Below are 18848 nucleotides of genomic sequence, written 5' to 3'. Positions count from 1 at the left end.
TACAGGTTCACGCTTGATTTCCTATTTACCAAAAAAGAAACCAGTTTAACTAATATACATAGTTAGTACTATGTAGCCATAATTGATTGCCATCAACTTAACCTAGGTAGGAGCACCTTCCCTAACATACTTTGCGTAAGTGTAAGGGAATACCTATTAACTATCAATATACCAATCGTAGCACATACTTACCTACATAACGTACGGTTACGTACCTAGCATAGCCATACATATATACCTGCATACATGCACATATCGTACATACATACATACATACATACATACATACATACATGTATATAGTTCCATATAATGTCGTACAGTAACATTAAACACCAACACATCACTGGAGACACTGGGGCTCTAATTATGTACCCCAACTTAGTTAACAAGATCTATCCAGTTTAAACGGCACCATTAACATTGAATTGTTGACAAATTAAAGAGCATAGGAGGATTAAGGGAATTGAGAGAATCAAGACAATTAAGAAGTAGGCATTGAGAGAATTGAATTTCACATAAACTTCACAAAATACATGTTCGCTAAAACCTATCCAATGCTGACTACGGCACATTACACTCTCATAAGGGTATACATAATAAGTAAAGATTAATGGTTGGTTTTATTCATCTTCACACCGATCCAACCATTGTGGCTCAGCATCTGTCTCAGCAGATCTCGACACACCGGTTGGTATAGCTTCATCAGTCATCCTCCCCCCTTTCTTAGCGGTCTCAGGGGTTGCTAGTTTGGAATGCAGCCCCCGACCAGATTTTTTAGGCCATCTACGCAGGCACTTTGTGTGTGTGTGTCCTAGAGGAAAAGGAAAGGAAAAGGAAGAAAATAAAAGAAAAGGGTTTTGCCAGCGTCACCGCAAATTCATAATTAAACAAGATATGTAATCTGCCATGACTTTGGATGCAAATATCCTTCTTACTGTCCCACGAGCCACCCCCCAGATCCCCCCGATCCCACAATCAGCAGCACCACGGAGACCTGAATTGAGGTCGGCGATGCGGCCTCGGTAAAACGGAGCAAAAGGAGTATGCGAGACAATTCAGGCGCAAAACAAACACATGGAAGAAGATCCGTCGGCAAGGTCGTGGTAGGAGTACAGGTCATTAGCCAGAGTTACAGCATTACTGGCGGCCGTCGAATATGCTATGGGTATTTTGGGAGGTAGGATTGCTGTTGTCGTGGATTTCGTTTTATGGACTGTTCTTCATCTACAATCAGATCAGACCGCAGGAACGTAGGTTCACCTGGATGATGATATCTAAATCCATAGTTAGTCACAGCGCTTTTCAATTGACGCAAAAAATTCAACATACCATTGACGGCCGCCATGACGAAGCGGATTTGCGTCGTATCTGTCGCGCAAGTGAAATGTGTGTAAATTTGCTTTGTCTCGTGTTGGTTCAAGCTGACAAATCGGTTGAGGATATAATCGCAAGCTGCAGCATAATCGTCACCACCCTCGTAATCCGGGAAGTAGTTCTTCATCGGGCTGATTGGAAGCTTCTCCTTGAATCGATCAATCTTGTTCAAAAACAAGATGATGGAGGTGTTAATAAACCACCGCGAATTGCAGATCGAGTCGAAAAGCGTCAAGGCTTCCTGCATACGGTTGACCGTCTCGTCTTCGAAGAGTAACTGATCGTATTCCGAGATGGCGACAAGGAACAGAATGGTAGTGACATTTTCGAAGCAATGGATCCACTTCTTTCGCTCTGAACGTTGACCACCCACGTCGAACATTCGGTATGTCAAATCGCCAATAATGAAGGTTGTTTCGGTAATACCGGTGGTCTTGACACGAGACCGAAGGACATCCTGATCGTTAGGCATGTAATCAGGGGCGGCGATACGGGCGATGTTGTCAAAGTAGCTGTGGGCAGTTCACGTTAGTAAAATTGTACCCAGGTAGTTTGAAGACCATGATGCACGTACTATCTTGCCGAGTCATTCAACTGGTACTCGCGCGATCGCTTGAAACAATCCTGGACACCACGGTCCTTCCACAAAGCCTCAATTGCATTTCCAACCTCTGGTGGTAAGACGTCGCCTTCGATTTGAGCGGGTTGCATGAAGATGGTTTGCACGTGGTACTCCATGCGTTGGTCCTCTAATGGTAGCTCGAGGGACTCCATGGCCTCGAGGATAACACGCATAGACTGAACGGTGTTGCTGAAGATGATTTCCTTGAACGACTCTCGCTCGTCGCGCGAATAACCGCCCTCGTTGATGATCTTCATCTGCTTCAAGATGGTCGACTTTCCGGATTCACCAGCACCTACAGATGTTAGATTCTCGCGTTATAACACTATGCAATCAAGCCATAGTCACTCACCCAGAAGAAGCATCTTGATCTCGTTGCGCTGCAAAATCTTATCCCTTTTGAGCTGATTCTCGATCTCCTCGTTTCGAGCCTTGCCCTCCTTCTCCTCCGTACTCATTCCACAGCCCATCTTGACGGATATGACGCGACTAGATTAAAATATAATATGGTAATTAAAAAAAAAAGAGACTCGGCGTCTAATCGCGAAGGTCCTCCGGATCGAACCGTGGCTGTACGGATAGAACGGATGAAAATTAGTATTAGGGGTCTCGACACTATTATAAGTTGATAGTCATAATCAGGAGGAAGCCTCCTTCAACAGAGGTTACAGTCTGTTTCAAAGCCAAAGTGATCGCGTTTCTCATTGACACTGGACAATTACAGAGAGAGTTACGGTTTGAAGGGTTCCGGGACGATCGCAAAAGGGTGGTTGGTTAGGTTGCGTGCACGCGCAGAGGTTGACAATGAGTTTGTATAATAATACGGGATGTTGGTATGTGCGAAAGGAGGTCGGGTGGAAAGTTGGGGAGTTGGAGAGTAGATGATTGACAGTAGATAGTTGAGATAGTTGGTAGAATAGGGGGGATATTAGATAGATGAAGGTGAAGAGAGTGCGACTTACTAGAGAATGTCAATTGCAATGACAAGGAGATTCAAAATAGGAAATAGATGATGATGAATTCGCCGAAGGTTAAAGGAGCGGCAAGCGTTACGAGGAAAAGCTGATGGTGGAAAAGGGAAAGGAAAAAAAAATAAGGGTGGACGTGAGAGATTGTGACGGGGCAAGATGGATGAGCAAGTGGAGCGGCTTTGAGCGCAAGCTTTGGTTTGTTGCCGGAACACCCCTTGTACTGTATTCCTACAAGATTAGTTGCAGAAGGGAGGGGGGGGAGAGAAGAAGGGGTGCAAGAATCAATATGATCAATTCGGAAATGGTGTGGAATATAGTGACCGGGGGATGGTAGCAAGTAGTAGCAACTGAGGAGACTCTATGCTATATATGGTTAGTCCTATCAGAGGTTATGCGAGGAACACCATTAGCGCTATGCCAGATTATTACTAGCCGAATGAATAATGTGCATGTAGCGCAGATGAATTGACGAACTCCCCAGTGTTAAATGACGCAATTTCAAACTGTACAAAGTACCTTTTTATTACATATGTACAATGTAATTACCGTTGACAGCGTGCCTAGGTTAGTACCTACCCTACCTACCCAGGTAGTAGTGCTGGATAGTATTGATCTTTTGGCAGCTGTTCAATTTGCCTTCCTATGGCAGGCAGGAACTACAATACTACATATATTACTAGGTATATACGGTACTAGCCTAGGTACATAAGTAACCTAACCGTTAGTAGGTTTGTCCAGGGCAGCCCTGGGAGGTAAGGGGACGGAGACAGGTTCGGTAGTGGCTAGGTTAGCATCTTGTGTACATGCATACTACTTACATCCATATCTTATTATTATCTTAATATCTTTACCTTCAATGTTCAATGTTCAAGTTCAAACATTCATTTATGTATGTACTACGGCATAGTACTAGTAGTATCAGATTGGATTGAACAGCATTGAACTGAAGGTATATACAATGATAGCAGTAGTTCTCGGATCTCAATTATTAATCAGAATCTTTTATATGCACCTACATATTAGATCAGGCATGTGTCTACTATCATACTATGTGCCTACGTAGTAACGGAATCTTCGGCGAGAATACCTACTTACAGTATTATATTTCATTGTATTGTGTTGTATGTACATGTATCAACATGTCATGTCAGCATTACATACTCTGAGTCTCTGATACTCAACTGCTTACTGGTCTAAAAGTAGTTATATACAATACTTTAGATCAACTAACCAATCTCACCCACGGAAGCAGAACTACTTTTTTTTATTAGAACAAGGAGATGACCGAGGCATTGGTAACTGGAAACTGGAGTTGATCCATTCTATATTCTATAATATGTGTTTTACGATCCGTTACATACATACTTTATATATGATGCATATCCAATGTATGGTTGATGCAAGTGGGAAATAAGAACGGCGCAATATGGACCCTTCACTTTATGACTTACATAGTACATTGTACGGAATGCCTTTCTAAGGTATGTATTCCAGCCTTACCAGACAGAGACAGACTGACAACTTCAAGACGCCCGGACTTACCGTTGTCACTTACACCAATCATATAGCCGTATATGATATAAAAAAGGAATAATGTTCCAAGGGCTATCCTGATGTAGCCTTTGTCGCCTGCCTATTACATGTGATATGTAGACGTGGTAGGCAACTCCATGGACACTAGTCTATGTATTCATTGTATTGTACATACTACTAGTAGTAGTGTGTAGGACCTAGGTACAATACATAGGACATTGTAGGTAAACACATCTAACGCTGAATGGCTAGGCGAGCATTATAACCGATTACAATGGCACATCAGGATGCTCGGGCCCTTGCCCACAACTTGGCTGCAGGTCCGTCCATTACTACCCACCACCGAGAAACCTGCATATTCTCAGAGCGAATAGCCAGTCGTTCATCACTCATTCCACACGCCTGCATGCCTATATATATATGTACTTACTTATCTAGACCTACAGATGATCTCCCCTGTGTGTACGGCCGCTGCGCCTTACGTGAGCCCTGAAACAGACATACATTGCGCTGCGTAACAGCCGCAGAGTGCCTTATAGTTGCTGATCAGCCCCGGTCGGGATTTCTTGGGTGCGCCACAGCCCTTTGTTGCGTGGATGTGTAATGCTTCTAGAAAAAGACACAGGCAGGCGAACGAGCGGGATAAGGGGGTTGGGCCATATATTTCCCCAAAGTACCCAGGCAGCATACATATCAACAATGGTCCTACATAGTACATACATACCTGCATATGTACCTACATATATGTAGTTAGTGAGCTTGCTCCACAATCGTAGATCTTGGACGACACACACAAAAGGGAATTAAATCGCAGGATGAATGAGATGAGCTGACCTGTAAGATGTCTAGTAGGTATGTAGGTCTCGTAAGCTTAAATGTCTCCTACACCGAATGCCTGCTAGGCATTGTACAGACATCATGTAGTTATAGGTAGATATTTATAAACTTTGGAAACCACCTGCAGTAAGCAACATTGAATGTGGTAACTAGGTGGGTACTGCAATGTTCGTACATAGGTATGTAATAATGCTGCCGTATCAAATTCGTCTGAAATAAACGGCCTAGCCGTTGTCATTGTCACCACTATTTGCCACGCGATGAGGCTACCAATTTAAAGGAAAAAGAAAAGATACCATAACTAGTTATACCTAGGCTAGTATTCGTATATAAGGTATAACTAGTTATATGATAATTACGAATATTATGATTTTCATAGACGATCTCCTTGAGGAGGGGGGCCCTATATTATGTACGCTTGGGCCTTCACTTTACTTAGAGGATTCTACAAGTTTCAAGACACAATAATTATCATCATATTCCCCCCAGAACTTCTTAACACGAACAGACTTGACAAAGAGGTAGCTACAGAGAGGTAGCCGTGGCCTTGTAATAATACTAGCCCATGTTGACCACGCGAGAAGTCGATCCATCAAGTGGGTATAAGTCAGGGTATAGAGGTGCGATAGCCCCTGACGCCAGTCTATATTCGCTGTAGTGTTCACACGATGGCAAGGAACGGGCTTAACCTGGCATATTACTATGTAACCTAGGTATGTTTACAACTCTAACATTACGTTACGGAACCTATAACCGAGGCCAGATCAGTTGATCGATGAACTCGATGAACTCGATAAAATCGCAAACACATTAACTACACCACAGGTAGTCCAGTCTTGCGTTTGTCGTTTGCCATCCCAGCCACCAAGATTGGGTATGACGATTCATCTACTCGGAACATTTCTTCCCTTGGAAACGAGACAACATACGCCTGGGTACCTAGTATAATAATGCCTAGTTACCCACAAGTGTATTGTACATTTAGTTACTACGTACATTATATATAAATAATAAAGTACGTGCAGTAGTACATAATTACTGATGACTACCTACATGTAGTAACTAGCTCTTTGTTTCTTTTCTCCGAAGTTGCAATTTGCGCCTTTGTGTCCGGGTGACACTATTTTCGGTCCAGCGAATTCCCTCGCGACCAATCTAGATGCAAGCCGATCTGGACATTGGGGATTACATAGATTATGAGAAAACCACTCACTGTACAGTCTGTACCTACATAACTACATAACTAACCTAACCTTCATTTATTCTCCAAAGCCGATCCCTGCATACGCTACTGTCAGCTTCGCCTTAGTCTTTAGGTCACCCCTTTAATCCACAGATAGGATGTCTCCAGTTAATCCAGAGCTCTCTCCCTCTCTTTCTCTCTTCCACACAACTTGGATGATACATATAAAAGAGGTGTGAACAAGCTCCGGAGGATCTTCACAGATCTGACCTATCTGACCTGTTTTCCTCCCTAAGTGGGCAGGTCTATCCAAGCTGAGCTTTCATGCGCATGAATTGGTATACAATAATCCGTTTCAGCAAAGGATAGTTTTCTCAGCCACCCCTGGGTTTGAAGAACATGATCGATCATGCCTCAGTTGTATAATCAATGAATCCTTCTAGAAGCACCTGTAAACTCTGCAATTGCTACATGTATTTCTCTTACTTGTCTACTAACTAATGTTACCTATCAATAAAGCTTACCTGCCTAGGTACACGTTTTACACAATTCCTTTGAAGCACATTCAATGTTCGTCTCTGGATAGCCTGTCTATCTACTTACCTACCTCACGGTTTCGATCCCTCATATCCAAGTAAATAATTTTATCTATTTTTTTTTTTTTTTTTTCACTTCGTGTTACTACCCAAGAAGCAGGAACCCCATCTGCCAAATCCCGAAAACCAGGATACGTGCAGGTGTCTTCATATATTTTTATAGTGATTCGCGAATCAGGTCTCAGTTAGAATTTCATTGTACAGCGTTATGCACAATATATACCTAACCTAGATACATCATACATACCTACATATGTAGGTTAGACTTTAGTATCAATGATATGTAACTATGTTTATGATAGCGAAGGGGAGAAAACAAGGCTTTCCCAGCCACTTACAGTAGCGCCCCCGGGAGCGGGTGAGGTGCAGATCGGCCAACAAACGGCCTTGCTTTGTCGCGTCATTACTAGGCCCGACCAAAACAGCTCCGTCAAGAAATGGGCTTGTGGCCTATTAACGTTCGTTTTCCCGCCTCGAAAGGCTTTGATACGGTGAACCGAACCGAAAATGCATATTTACCTACAGGTGTAGCAGCATCGTAGAAACCCAAGATATCTGCCCAACTACACACATACACACATACACACACATACCTATGTAAACTGGAAGAATAGCCTACCGACCGCAACCTCACATCGCATTGCACGCTCACCACCACCAACATAATGGCCATTCCACTAACCCGCGTGGGAGACGGAGGTATGTAACTGTGCCTACCTTACCTACATATCTAGCTATGCCTTGCATCTAAGCACACCGCCGTATGGTCGACCGACCACACTTTGATAAATTTAATCTTTTATCGCCCCATATCCATAACCCCAATCTTTTACGATGCGCTCGGTCTACGTTGCCCGAAGTAGTTTAAGCACATGCAAAAAATGAATGATGAAAAGCAGATAGTTAACCTTTTATGTCTTATTCACAGCCTTCAACCACCGCCCCAGCCTCGACGCCGAGGCCGAATATGACCGGCTACGGGACCTGGCTCGGGCGGAGGCCGAGAAGCGAAACAACTGTTTCGAAAGGGTAAATTGCCCTTCCCATCCCTATTTTCTTAGTCTCTTCACACACACACACATACACACACACAACGTCTCCCTCTCTCACCAGAGCTCCGGCATACATACCCATACCCGATATATGACATACTACATGGGTACCCCAAGCAAGCAATACCTAAACAAAAATAAAAAAAAATAAAATAAAATAAAAGAGATTCTTACCAAAACCAACATGGCAAACAGTCGAAGCAGGCGTACGAGCGGGGCAACGGCGCGGAGGCCAAGGAGCTGAGCAACGAGGGCAAGGCGCACGCGGCCAAGATGGCCGAGTACAACCAGCAGGCGAGCGAGTACATCTTCCGCGAGAACAACGCGACCAGCCGCGTCCCCGACGACACCATCGACCTGCACGGCCAGTTCGTCGAGGAGGCCAAGGACATCCTCGAGCGCCGCATCCGCTACGCCCAGAAGCACGGGCAGACCCATCTGCATGTGTATGTGCATAACTCCACCCCTCCCCACCCCCCCTTGTTGTTTCCCGTTCTTTTTTTTTATATCAGGAGGAAGGGGGTAGAGAGAGAGAGAGAGAGAGAGAGAGAGAGAGACGGCGGCTAACCAAACCACAAACCACAGCATCGTCGGCAAGGGCAACCACAGCGAGAACCACGTGCAGAAGCTGAAGCCGCGCGTGGAGGAAGTGTGCCGCGAGCTCGGGCTGCAGTTCGCGACGGAGGAGAACACGGGCCGCATCTACGGTAGGTACCTAAGCACTCCCCCCACTCCCCCCCCCCCTCTCCCATTTTATAAAACTCGAATCTTTTATATATATATATATATTAACAAACCAACAAACAGTCAACCTCCAAGGCGGCGAAGCCGTCATGCCCCCGCCCCCAACGATCCCCCACCAGCAGCAGCAGCAGCACCACGGTGGCCATGCCAGCGGTGGGCGGCCGCAGCAGCAGCATCACCAGCAGCAGCAGCAGCAGGATAACGAGCCCGAGGACTTGTTGTCGAAGGTTGTGCGGAAGATTGCGGATTGCTGTGTTGTCATGTAAAGCGGGAACTGGGATGGCTATATGAGGATGGGGGCCGGGGTCGGGGTCGGGATCGGGACCTCCCCCTTTGAATGTACGGGCGGGACACGGAAAGGGAAAGGGAAAGGGAACGAAAGGAAAGGAAAGGGTGGAAATTTTTTCTTCTTACATACGTGACACGAGATGGTCTTGGGTTTACGGCGGTATCATGAAATTGGAACGTCCGGATATTGTGGTGAATTTTTTTCTTCTTCTTCTTCTTCTTCTTGGGAAGGTGAAAGGGCCCATGTTGGAAATAAGGGGGGAGAGGGGGATATGAAAGATGCTTGCTTGGGTATCTACGTACCTATCTAAGGTACAAGACATAACGTCAATGAATGTGAAATTGAAATATGATTTTCTCTTTATTAAGAAAGGGGTTTTATTATCCGTGTTCATGCCTGCTTAAGCAGGAATACATCGATAGCTGTATGAATGGCCATGCGAGGTAGGCTGTCAGTGCATCTGATGGACTTATGATAGCAACGGTTTTTACAAAGTCCCGACAGCTGCAATAATTCAGCAGTGTGACCATGGGATTTAGCCCAGACTCTAAGAGTCCTATGAGATCCTATGAAGACCGTTAATCACAGTCTAAGTTCTGGACGCCATCACTCAGTTGAGACCTAGCATTTGGTAGGATTCCCCTTTGACCCCCCTATCTAGTCCAGACTAGTCATCCTGCCAGTCATTCCTTATCGTTGATCTCCCAGTTTGCAACATTCTCCCTATACTCGGTCATCTCCTTCCACTTCTGCGCGAACTCACGCATACCACCCTCGCCAGCCATGCTTGCGTCCACCACATCCTTGGGTAGCTTGTGCGCCGAGTACTGCGGCGAGCTGAAGTTGTATGCCGATGGGTCCTCCTTTTCGACAAGTCTTAACTCAGGGGCGAAGTCTTCGTCCTCATCCTCCTCACTTGATAGCTCATCATTCCCGCCATCGGCAGGCTCACCACCCCCCACTACTCCTAGCATTGGACCACTCGGAACTTCCATATCTAGCAGTTCGCTCCACTCGAATAGCAAACTATCTGTGTGCGGAGCCCAGGCATTGATATCGATCAGACGGGCTCTACTCAGGGGCTCATCCTCGCCCTCGGGGATATATACGTCAAATGTGAAATTGCCGTCTGGGAAGGTAAACCTTAGTTTGTTGTTAAACAGCTGGCTGATACGCGCGATGATGTCAGGACGTAGGACCTTGAGGAATTCGAAGAAGTTGAGGTCACGCTGTGAGATGGCGATCAGATTTCGGTGCTTTACGAAGCAGCGGAATTCCATGGCCGTATGTGGGTTGAAGTACGAGCGTAAGACGAGCACAGGCTTGAAGGCTGGTGGCGCATTACCCGCCGAAGAGGGAGTCGGGGTGCAGTCGTCGAAGGCATGCTCTAGGTCATACGTGACAAAATTGGAGCTCTTGAGTAGCAGGTATATGTCGTTGGGACTTGTGCATTTGATGGTATTCTGGTGTGGTGATATCCACGCTGCATCCTTGGGGGCTGTCCAGTTTAGTTTTGGAGCCACTGCGCCGCCAAGTTCAGCAATTTTGTCTTTGATTGTTTGATGTAAGTCAGGAAATCTTTGGTTCGGTGGTATCGTGGGCAGTTCGTCCTCCTCGTCGCTTTCAGATTCTGACTCAACTTCTTCAACGGGTGGCCGAAAGGTTGAAGGTGCCGATTCCCATTCCTCGTCCTCTGGCTCGACAACATCATCGTCGGCTAGGATAATGCCGTCTTCGCGAATGTACTCTACAAACTTAGTAGAGAGTGGGATTATCCTCGATTTGATACATGATGCGCGATACCTAAAATCGTGTTAGTTATAAATACGTGAAAATGTGAAAATGTGGAAATGTGAAACTGTTCAATAGGTCGTATAATGTTAGCATACTTGGGGAACCAGGAGTCATATGAACAGTTGAGTATATGATCTCTTGTAATAGGAGGAAACTGTAGCGCCGGTGAAGTTGCAGCGGCCTCAGAGGACTGCTTATTGGTGGGAGCAGGCATCTTTTTAGTTGGCAGTTGAAGTAGAGGTTGGTTGATGTGAAAAGAAGTTAAGAAAGGATTTTACATAGACATGATGTATTCACGTAGTAGTTAATACCTAGTAGGCCTACAATGTATTGATTGAGTATGAGTCTTCAAGATGAGTATGAGTCTTTAATATTCGAGTAGTTAAATGTCAATGTTGCTCTACAATAAAAACATTATGTAGCACCAGGTCTACGACTCATACCTATCCATGGTGGGGGGACCGCGGGGCAACTCAGCTCCACTATATTTTTAGTTACATACCTAGTACGTAGTAGGTACCTACTATGGATCATTCTTAGGTACAAAGTAACTATCCATAATTACGCCACATGTTACCGCCTTCCTTTCTTTCAATCTTCTTACTTTCAAGTGCTATGTACATACCATTGAAGCTTCTACGCCCTACTCTTTAACTTCGACCCTAACAATACATATCACAGCCAAACCAAACAAACCGTAAAAAAACCAATCATGTCCGAAAACGTCGGGCTCTCGACGCCGCGAGGCAGCGGAACCTCGGGCTACGTGCAGCGCAACCTCGCGCACTACCGTCCGCGCGACCGCGCCGCCCCCTACAGCACCAAGGACTTCGACAGCTACAAGCACCGCCAGCGGCAGCCGGACCAGGAGATCCTCGAGCACGACCGGAAGCGCGAGGTCGAGGTCAAGGTTTTCGAGTTGCGGGACCAGCTCGAGGACGAAGGGTACGTCGTCGTTTTAGAGCAAAGCTCCCGCGCACTCCTCAATGCCCCCACCACAAACAATCTTTCTTTCCCCTCTTAACTCTTAAGGATGCTGACGAGGGAAACTTCTAGTGTCGCCGAGGACGAAATCGACAAGCGCTGCGCCACCCTCCGCAAAGAACTACAAGCCAAGATGGAGAAAGGCGGCAGCGGCAGCGACGGCGCGCCGAGGAAGCCTCTAAAGGCACACCAGGTCCACGAGCTAGCCGACGCGAAGATCAAGGAGAGCGAGCGGCTGCGGAACGCGCTGAAGATAAGCAAGAACTACGAAGAGGGCAGCCATTGGAAGAGGCAAGAGGATAGATTACGAAGAGCGATGGAGAAGGAGGCTTCGGAGCTGAAGGAGAGAGATTAGATGCCCGGGATGCGATACGCTGTTTTCTTTCAACTACCTAGGTATCTGCCTGCAGACTAGGTGCCTACTTGTCACATTGCACATTGGCGTTCAGGATATCATTTTGATCAGCACTGGGATCGGAAAGCACTACACTACAACTGGCTTTATGACTTCATATCGTTTGGGCGCGAGATGGTTAAATTCAAGAAGGGACATATTGCACAATGACGTCCCATATATATATATTCATGCCCGCTGTCTATTTCTTATGGGTATCATGTTTTAATTCGCTGCCAGAATCTCTGCCGCGTCTACCGATAAAGCATGGTCTTCCCGTCCGAGATTGTTCCTACGTCTCTCGGCTCGGCGAGCCTTCTCCTCGGCCTCCCTCTGTGCCTCGTGCTTGACGTAAGTTGCATACCGCAGAGTACCCAACGTGAGTACTGCCATGAATATGATTCCAAGCACGGATCGACGGATTAGCACCCATCTTAAACCTTCGATATCGGATCTAGAGTCACTGTTGAGCGTCACGCTGATCTTGAGGTTGAGCTGTTGGATCTGGAGGGGACAAAGTTAGCAGGCGCAACAATGGAGATAGACAATAATAAGATGGGAGACAAACAGTGCTATCCATTGCCCTCTGCTCTTCTCTGACATTCATCTTACGATCGTTAAACATGCCCTTGACATCGTCCTTGAGTGTCATAAGATCCTGGCTCATCCGTTGGGTCACGATGTCTACCTCGTGCTGGAGATGGGTTCGCTGCTGGCGTGTCGTCTCGTCAGCGATCTTTCGGTTGTTCGTGACCTCGGCGCTGAGCTCTGAACAAGCTGCGCGGAACAAATACGTTTCCTAGTGATGTTCGTTAGCACGTAGTCACAGGGAAGACAAGCTAAGAGGATGAATGCTCTTACATTATCAACGTCACTTTTGCTCACTAGCCCGTCCTGGGCAACGTCTAGATTAGAGGCCAGCAATCCTCTGATGGCCTTCATTACCGTTATGGCCTGCGCCCTAGAGTAGCCATCGGCCTCCAACCCCTTCACGAGAGTATAGCTGTCGAAGTGATGGACATACGGCGGTGTTGATAGATGCGGATGGTGCGATTTGTCGGGGGGTGGCATATGTAATACTGCTTCCATCGGGCCGCTCTCTTGCATTTTGGTCTCCGTCGCAGCTAGGCGCGGGTTAGGAGAGGGCGAGCCGGTGACTGTAGACCCTTCCTGCGGAGTAGCTTCTGTCTTGTCCGACTCCTTTGGTGTTGCATCTTTAGCATCTTTTGTATCTTTGGCTTCTTGAGGCTCTTGTGTTATTTCCTTTTTCTCTGTGCTCTTTTTATCGGTCGAGGATTCAAAACTCGGCGGCTTTGACGGATCTTTGCCTGGCTCTGGAAGTTGTACGACATCTGGGATAGGGGGAACCGGCTCTACAGCCTTGCCATGTCTCTCAAAGACGGCCTGTCTTGCGGGAGTTGAGGAGGAGAAGGCGGCCAAGCGTGGTTTTCGGATATTAGGGGGGCACTTGCGACATCGGAGGTTTGCTCTCTGAGCTGGAGACTTGCCAAAGCGAGCAGCCCGAAATAGGTGAGGATATAAGAAGGTCAACCGGGCGGTTGACATGATCGTTTGGCTGCCAATAGCTATATTGTAGATATGTGAGGGATGACTGTATAAAAGAGCATGGTGTCAGCAGGATTGAAATTCAAACTAGGTAGGCAGTCTGATAAATCGAAGGACAACGAATGTTAAAGTGTTAAGATACTACTAAGGTTAGTACATAGTAATAACGAAACGATACTAAATAATATTCAGTGGGCACCTAGCATGGAATCTTAGATATTGCCAACAGCACATCCATGTATAACTTGGTATGTAGGTACAAATGTAGAATTGAACAGGGGGGTTTAAGTCACTAATGGGAGCACTTGAGAGCCCTGAGCCTTGTTTAACCGTTGCCACGAATACCTCCAGCTGCTACACCAAATTGTCACCAATGGTTAGTAATACTTAGTATGTACCTTTTAGTATGTACCTACCTAACCTTAGTACGCTAGCAAGTTGGTCAATAGTAGCAAGCTACGTCGCCCACCATCCATAAATATTTTAATAAACCTTTTTAACTGGTGTCAAAAAACGAGGCAGTAAATGGAACATTCCCCGTAATTTCGGGCACACTATCTTTTAAATTCGAGGGCTGGCTTAATTTGATAGACGGGTCGGGCGGTCTGTCCGGAGGAGCATCGGTCAGGTCCCAGGTCCGAATGATTGGCCGATTCGTTTGATTTCGAAGCTTCAGATCTACGTAGTAATATCTAACGTGATCAATAGTCACCTCACGCCGTGCCAAGAAACCACACCGTCATGATTGACTTTGATCATAGTAAACCATGATTACTGAGTGGCAGGTCCGTAGGGAGGGTACTATTAGGTATTCAGAGGGGCAGCATTTAAATCAAGGGCGGGCATGAACGGCAGAAACGAGGGGCACTTAGAAGATAGTTATGTACATTGATAGTTATGGCTCAGTTTTTTAACGATAGCTTGGTAACGTAATCATACACTATGTACCTATGTATCATTGATCATAACTGTTATTTAAAGTGGATATCAGCGTTTATTCTACTTGAAGGTTACTAGGTAGTTAGTAGTAACTTATTAGTACGAGATACACAGTAGTTACCAAAGGAGGTCAATCAAAAAAAATAAAATGGAGGCAGGGATAGAATAACGGCAAGGGTCCTGCTCGTCACCCCGCAACCCGCGGTGAAAACAACCAGGGAAGCTGAAGAGCGGGAGGCTTCCCCGGATCCCTGTAAGTAAAAAAAAAATAGCTGCAGTGCCATGTCACCCAAAGGCCTAAAGCTGTCTGTCGGACTCTGTCCGCCTACTTACATACATGTACGTAGTAAGTAACCAAAGATAGGCTGTTGTTGTCAACTTTTGCATGCCTTCTTTTCCTTACAACGACACCATTCATCATTCATCAATCTTGTTTCTTTTCTTTTCCATCTTTCCCAATCTCTGGATTGGGCTGTTTCGGACCACTGGGATAAGGTACATACTAGGTAAATGGGAAAGCTACAACGAATCGTAGTTCTTCGCATTGAGCCTTATCAACCTTAACAAGAGTTGTTGTAATCAATATTCTCTCTCTCTACATATCTCAATTCGACTACATACTGCCAAGTTTACATTCCAACGCCTGCATCTGTCCGTCATCCCGCATCCCGCATCCCGCATCCCGCATCCCGCATCCCGCATTCCGCGGCCCCAGCCTCTTCTCAAGGGGTCTTCATCATAAGCACGCAAGCCGAGTTGTTCGTTAAAGAGTGATCCCCGCCGCCATGGCGTCGGCCGATGGGCTATCGGCGCCCGGGTCGTCGACATATGCGTCAGACACGCTGGTCGTCGGAGATGGAACCTGGGACTTCACCAAGAATACCTTCCTGTTGCCAAATCTGGTTGGGTTGAACTATGAGACTATGCGATACAATGGTAAGCCTATCTTCCGCTCGTCTTAGATCATTGATCATTATCAATAACTAACATACGTTGAAATAGGCATGGGTAATCGCTTCGCGACTGTGGAGCAATACCATCAATTGGTTATTGGCCATGGCATTCTTGCTGTCATCACCTTTCTCTTCCTCGTACCCATTGCTATTATCTACGCAAGATTCAGACCGTTCGGCTCTTCCGTGCGTCTACACGCATACCTGCAAGTCCTTGCCGTTGGTCTCACTACGGTCGTTTTCATACTCGGGTGGTTCGCGGTCGGCCCAAACCGAAGCTTGACGAACCCACATCATGGAATCGGAGTCGCCATTTATACTATGATTCTTGTTCAGATCGTCGGGGGTCGCTTGGTGAAGAATATTCGCAGGAGGTCATTTCGACTAATGCTCCATCGTTGGCTGGGAAGAGCTGTTGCCATCCTAGGAATTATACAGATCCCCTTAGGACTTACGCTCTACGGATCTCCCTTGTATACCTTTATTTTGTTTGCTGTGTGGATGGCAATTCTATTTGTCACCTACTTCTTCTTGGCATGGCGACATGAAGCTGAGCGCCATCCCGATGACGTGACGAATTACGGCGGACGTTCCGAAAGTGGAGTCACAACATCAGAAGGCAAGTCTAGACGAGGAATGGGATGGCTAGGCCCGCTGGCCGCAGGGGCTGGTATCTTGGCCCTACTACGAGGGAGAAGAGACGAACCAACAGATCAGACTAAAAGCCGCAGTAGCCTACCGAGCAGCCGTGCCCGCCCTCCTGAGGTAATTCCATCTCAGGGAGGCTCCGACAGCTACGCGGACGAGAAAATATCCGGTAGAACTAATCGCCGCGAAGGTGGTATAATGAATTCATTGCTTGGTATACTCGGACTTCTCGGAGCAGGGGGGTTGGTCAAAGGAGTGAAGGATAGAAGAGAGAGGCGAAGACACGACGATGAAGAATATTCGGCAGTTCCGACAGACACACCCAATCGCCCGAACCGGTTCCGAAAGCCCGCAACTGATCAGTATACGGAGAGTGACTTTAGTGATGACCGGACAGACCTTCACGCCGGACCCAGACTGCATACTCCTTTACTGCCAGGTCCTAGAAACCCTGCCGCAACTACTGTGCTAAGTGGTACAGACACAGAGCCGATGACACCGCGCCCACTACATTCTCGACCAACTAATACACATGCAGAGAGTAGCTACATCTCAGATTATTCATCATATGTGGATCCAGCAAGGCGACAGCGGGAAGAGGAAGAGGAGAACAAAGATGAGAAGGGCATTCTTGGACTTCTTGGGCTAGGCTGGTTGGCTAAGAGGATGAAAGGCCAAGGAGACAACAAGAGAGAAGAGGATGAGCGGCGAAGAATGGAAGATGCCAGACGAGATGGACGTCGCGGCTCGAAATACACGGGTGATGGTTATAGCACGCCAACGAGGTCAACTCGAAGCCGACCACCAGCAGCTTCCGCTCCAACCGCTACATCATTCACTGTCGATTCAGGATCATCCATGCTTGAATCTCGTCCTCCCGGTACAAGTACTCTTGGTCCGCCAATGCCTCCCCTTGGCGCGGGAAGCAGGCCACCTCCAGTGTCGGTTTCACTGCCGAGTTCACAATCGCGTTCACGACATTCACGGTCAAGGTCAAGGTCAAGGGCAAAGAGTGATGCTGTAACCGATCCTGTCTCGATGCCGTCGATGCCGCCAGATCCCCATGGTCTGCTTCGTCCGCTACGCCCAGAGTCTGTTAGTGTTAGTGACTCTTTCGCCTCTACGCAGAGTGGGACACAGAGCGGGATGCAGAGTGGGATGCAGAGGAGGCCTTCAGCACACCGCCGTAGGGAGGGAGAAGAAGCCGCGGCGGCGGCTGCTGCTAGCGCAGCGGGTCTAGCTGCCGAGGAAGATCGTCGCCGAGACACCAGCCAAGTTTCCGGCCAGCCCGTCAGTGTGAAAGTACGATACCACGACGACAGAGACAGGAAGATAACATTGCGTCGTCTTACCGAAGAAGAGACGGCAGCAGCGGCTAGGCGTCATAGCCGAGGAAGATCGGATTCGGTCAGCAGTCTTTCGGAGAGCGAGGCACCGACTGCCCGTCGACATTATCGACGTGATTCAAGCTCGCACAAAACGGCGGACGAAACAGCAGCGGAAGGATTGGTTTCTCAGTCATTATCTCCCCCAAGCCCTGCTTTTACCAAGGGTCGACGAGCAGGGAAAGACTCGGCGTATTATTCCGGTCAACCAGGACCTTCGGCCAGAGTTCCTTATCCTGACCCGACTGTCTCTAGTATAGTCACGGAGAGTCAGAATGAATGGAGCGCACTGAGTCCTTCACCTAGCGGACCAACAGTAGGACCGGTGGAGTCATCCATCCAATCAGCTGCAGATCGAAGACGACGAAGACGCCAGGAAAGGAGAGATCAGAGACCCACCAATACTGTGGAATTCAGCTAACAGGTTGGCGACTGACGACACTCATTCATTGCTCGGTGTTTTGGCGTATACTTTGAACAACTTGAATTCGACTCGGATATGAAATTGAATTTTCTCCTTATGGAACATAGATCAACGACGACGGAACTCTACCTCCACGGGGGACTACGACGTGTGGAAATAATCATGCCTGATGAAAAAAAAAAGAAAGATTTGATGGGTTGAGGAGGGTTTTAGTCTCTTCCTTATTCCATTGCATGATATCTCGAGATATCCAACGAGTTGTATTTCCTCGTACGTGTTGGTGTATTGTACTGGATGAATATAACAGAATGACGATGGTGATGATGAGGATGATGAGAATGGCGGGAGATGCCAGGTTGAAGAAATAAATGAGGTGTACTATTTTTCTAGTTTGATGAGTAGATGCCCTGGTACATAGACACATAAATGTCAAGTTGATGTTGGACTTGAAGTTGAACTTTCTAGTAGTCATTGTTAAATGTGCACTTAGTGCCACTTACAACGATGATAGGATAGTACCTATTACGTAGTGCCTGGTAGAATCTTACCGTTCCACG

At 46.9% G+C, this 18848-nt stretch overlaps 6 protein-coding genes across 6 annotated transcripts; 3 read left to right on the top strand and 3 right to left on the bottom strand.

The window, feature by feature from the left end:
* Window positions 1-904: 904 nt before the first annotated feature.
* Window positions 905-2593, bottom strand: GGS25DRAFT_118172 (guanine nucleotide-binding protein subunit alpha). The gene is made up of 4 exons (XM_049256099.1): window positions 2352-2593; window positions 1952-2294; window positions 1333-1889; window positions 905-1277 (listed from the first exon to the last, which is right to left on the bottom strand). Exons 1-4 carry the CDS (start codon window positions 2467-2469, stop codon window positions 1234-1236), a joined length of 1062 nt encoding a protein of 353 aa, XP_049119970.1. The 5' UTR covers window positions 2470-2593; the 3' UTR covers window positions 905-1233.
* A 4866-nt stretch (window positions 2594-7459) lies between these two features.
* GGS25DRAFT_475225 (Smr domain protein) lies at window positions 7460-9575 on the top strand. Its single transcript, XM_049259692.1, has 5 exons — window positions 7460-7818; window positions 8048-8148; window positions 8367-8617; window positions 8757-8878; window positions 8979-9575. The coding sequence occupies exons 1-5, from the start codon at window positions 7785-7787 to the stop codon at window positions 9179-9181; spliced, it is 711 nt and encodes a 236-aa protein (XP_049119969.1). The 5' UTR covers window positions 7460-7784; the 3' UTR covers window positions 9182-9575.
* Window positions 9576-11397, bottom strand: GGS25DRAFT_475219 (D123-domain-containing protein). The gene is made up of 2 exons (XM_049259691.1): window positions 11094-11397; window positions 9576-11007 (listed from the first exon to the last, which is right to left on the bottom strand). The coding sequence occupies exons 1-2, from the start codon at window positions 11210-11212 to the stop codon at window positions 9888-9890; spliced, it is 1239 nt and encodes a 412-aa protein (XP_049119968.1). The 5' UTR covers window positions 11213-11397; the 3' UTR covers window positions 9576-9887.
* A 211-nt stretch (window positions 11398-11608) lies between these two features.
* GGS25DRAFT_117979 (cwf21-domain-containing protein) lies at window positions 11609-12440 on the top strand. The gene is made up of 2 exons (XM_049256098.1): window positions 11609-11943; window positions 12055-12440. Exons 1-2 carry the CDS (start codon window positions 11711-11713, stop codon window positions 12335-12337), a joined length of 516 nt encoding a protein of 171 aa, XP_049119967.1. The 5' UTR covers window positions 11609-11710; the 3' UTR covers window positions 12338-12440.
* Window positions 12441-12601: 161 nt separating this feature from the next.
* Window positions 12602-13942, bottom strand: GGS25DRAFT_518094 (uncharacterized protein; the record flags this gene model as incomplete). Its single annotated transcript, XM_049263480.1, has 3 exons — window positions 12602-12880; window positions 12945-13175; window positions 13238-13942. 3 exons carry the CDS (start codon window positions 13940-13942, stop codon window positions 12602-12604), a joined length of 1215 nt encoding a protein of 404 aa, XP_049119966.1.
* Window positions 13943-15589: 1647 nt separating this feature from the next.
* Window positions 15590-18760, top strand: GGS25DRAFT_475212 (uncharacterized protein). The gene is made up of 2 exons (XM_049259690.1): window positions 15590-15817; window positions 15884-18760. Exons 1-2 carry the CDS (start codon window positions 15667-15669, stop codon window positions 18286-18288), a joined length of 2556 nt encoding a protein of 851 aa, XP_049119965.1. The 5' UTR covers window positions 15590-15666; the 3' UTR covers window positions 18289-18760.
* The last annotated feature ends 88 nt before the right edge of the window (window positions 18761-18848 follow it).

Source organism: Hypoxylon fragiforme (genome assembly GCF_022984875.1).
Source record: "Hypoxylon fragiforme strain CBS 206.31 chromosome Unknown GGS25scaffold_2, whole genome shotgun sequence".
NCBI lineage: Eukaryota > Fungi > Ascomycota > Sordariomycetes > Xylariales > Hypoxylaceae > Hypoxylon > Hypoxylon fragiforme.
The sequence above is the reverse complement of the archived record's forward strand: the minus strand, read 5'-3'. Positions and strand labels throughout refer to the sequence as shown.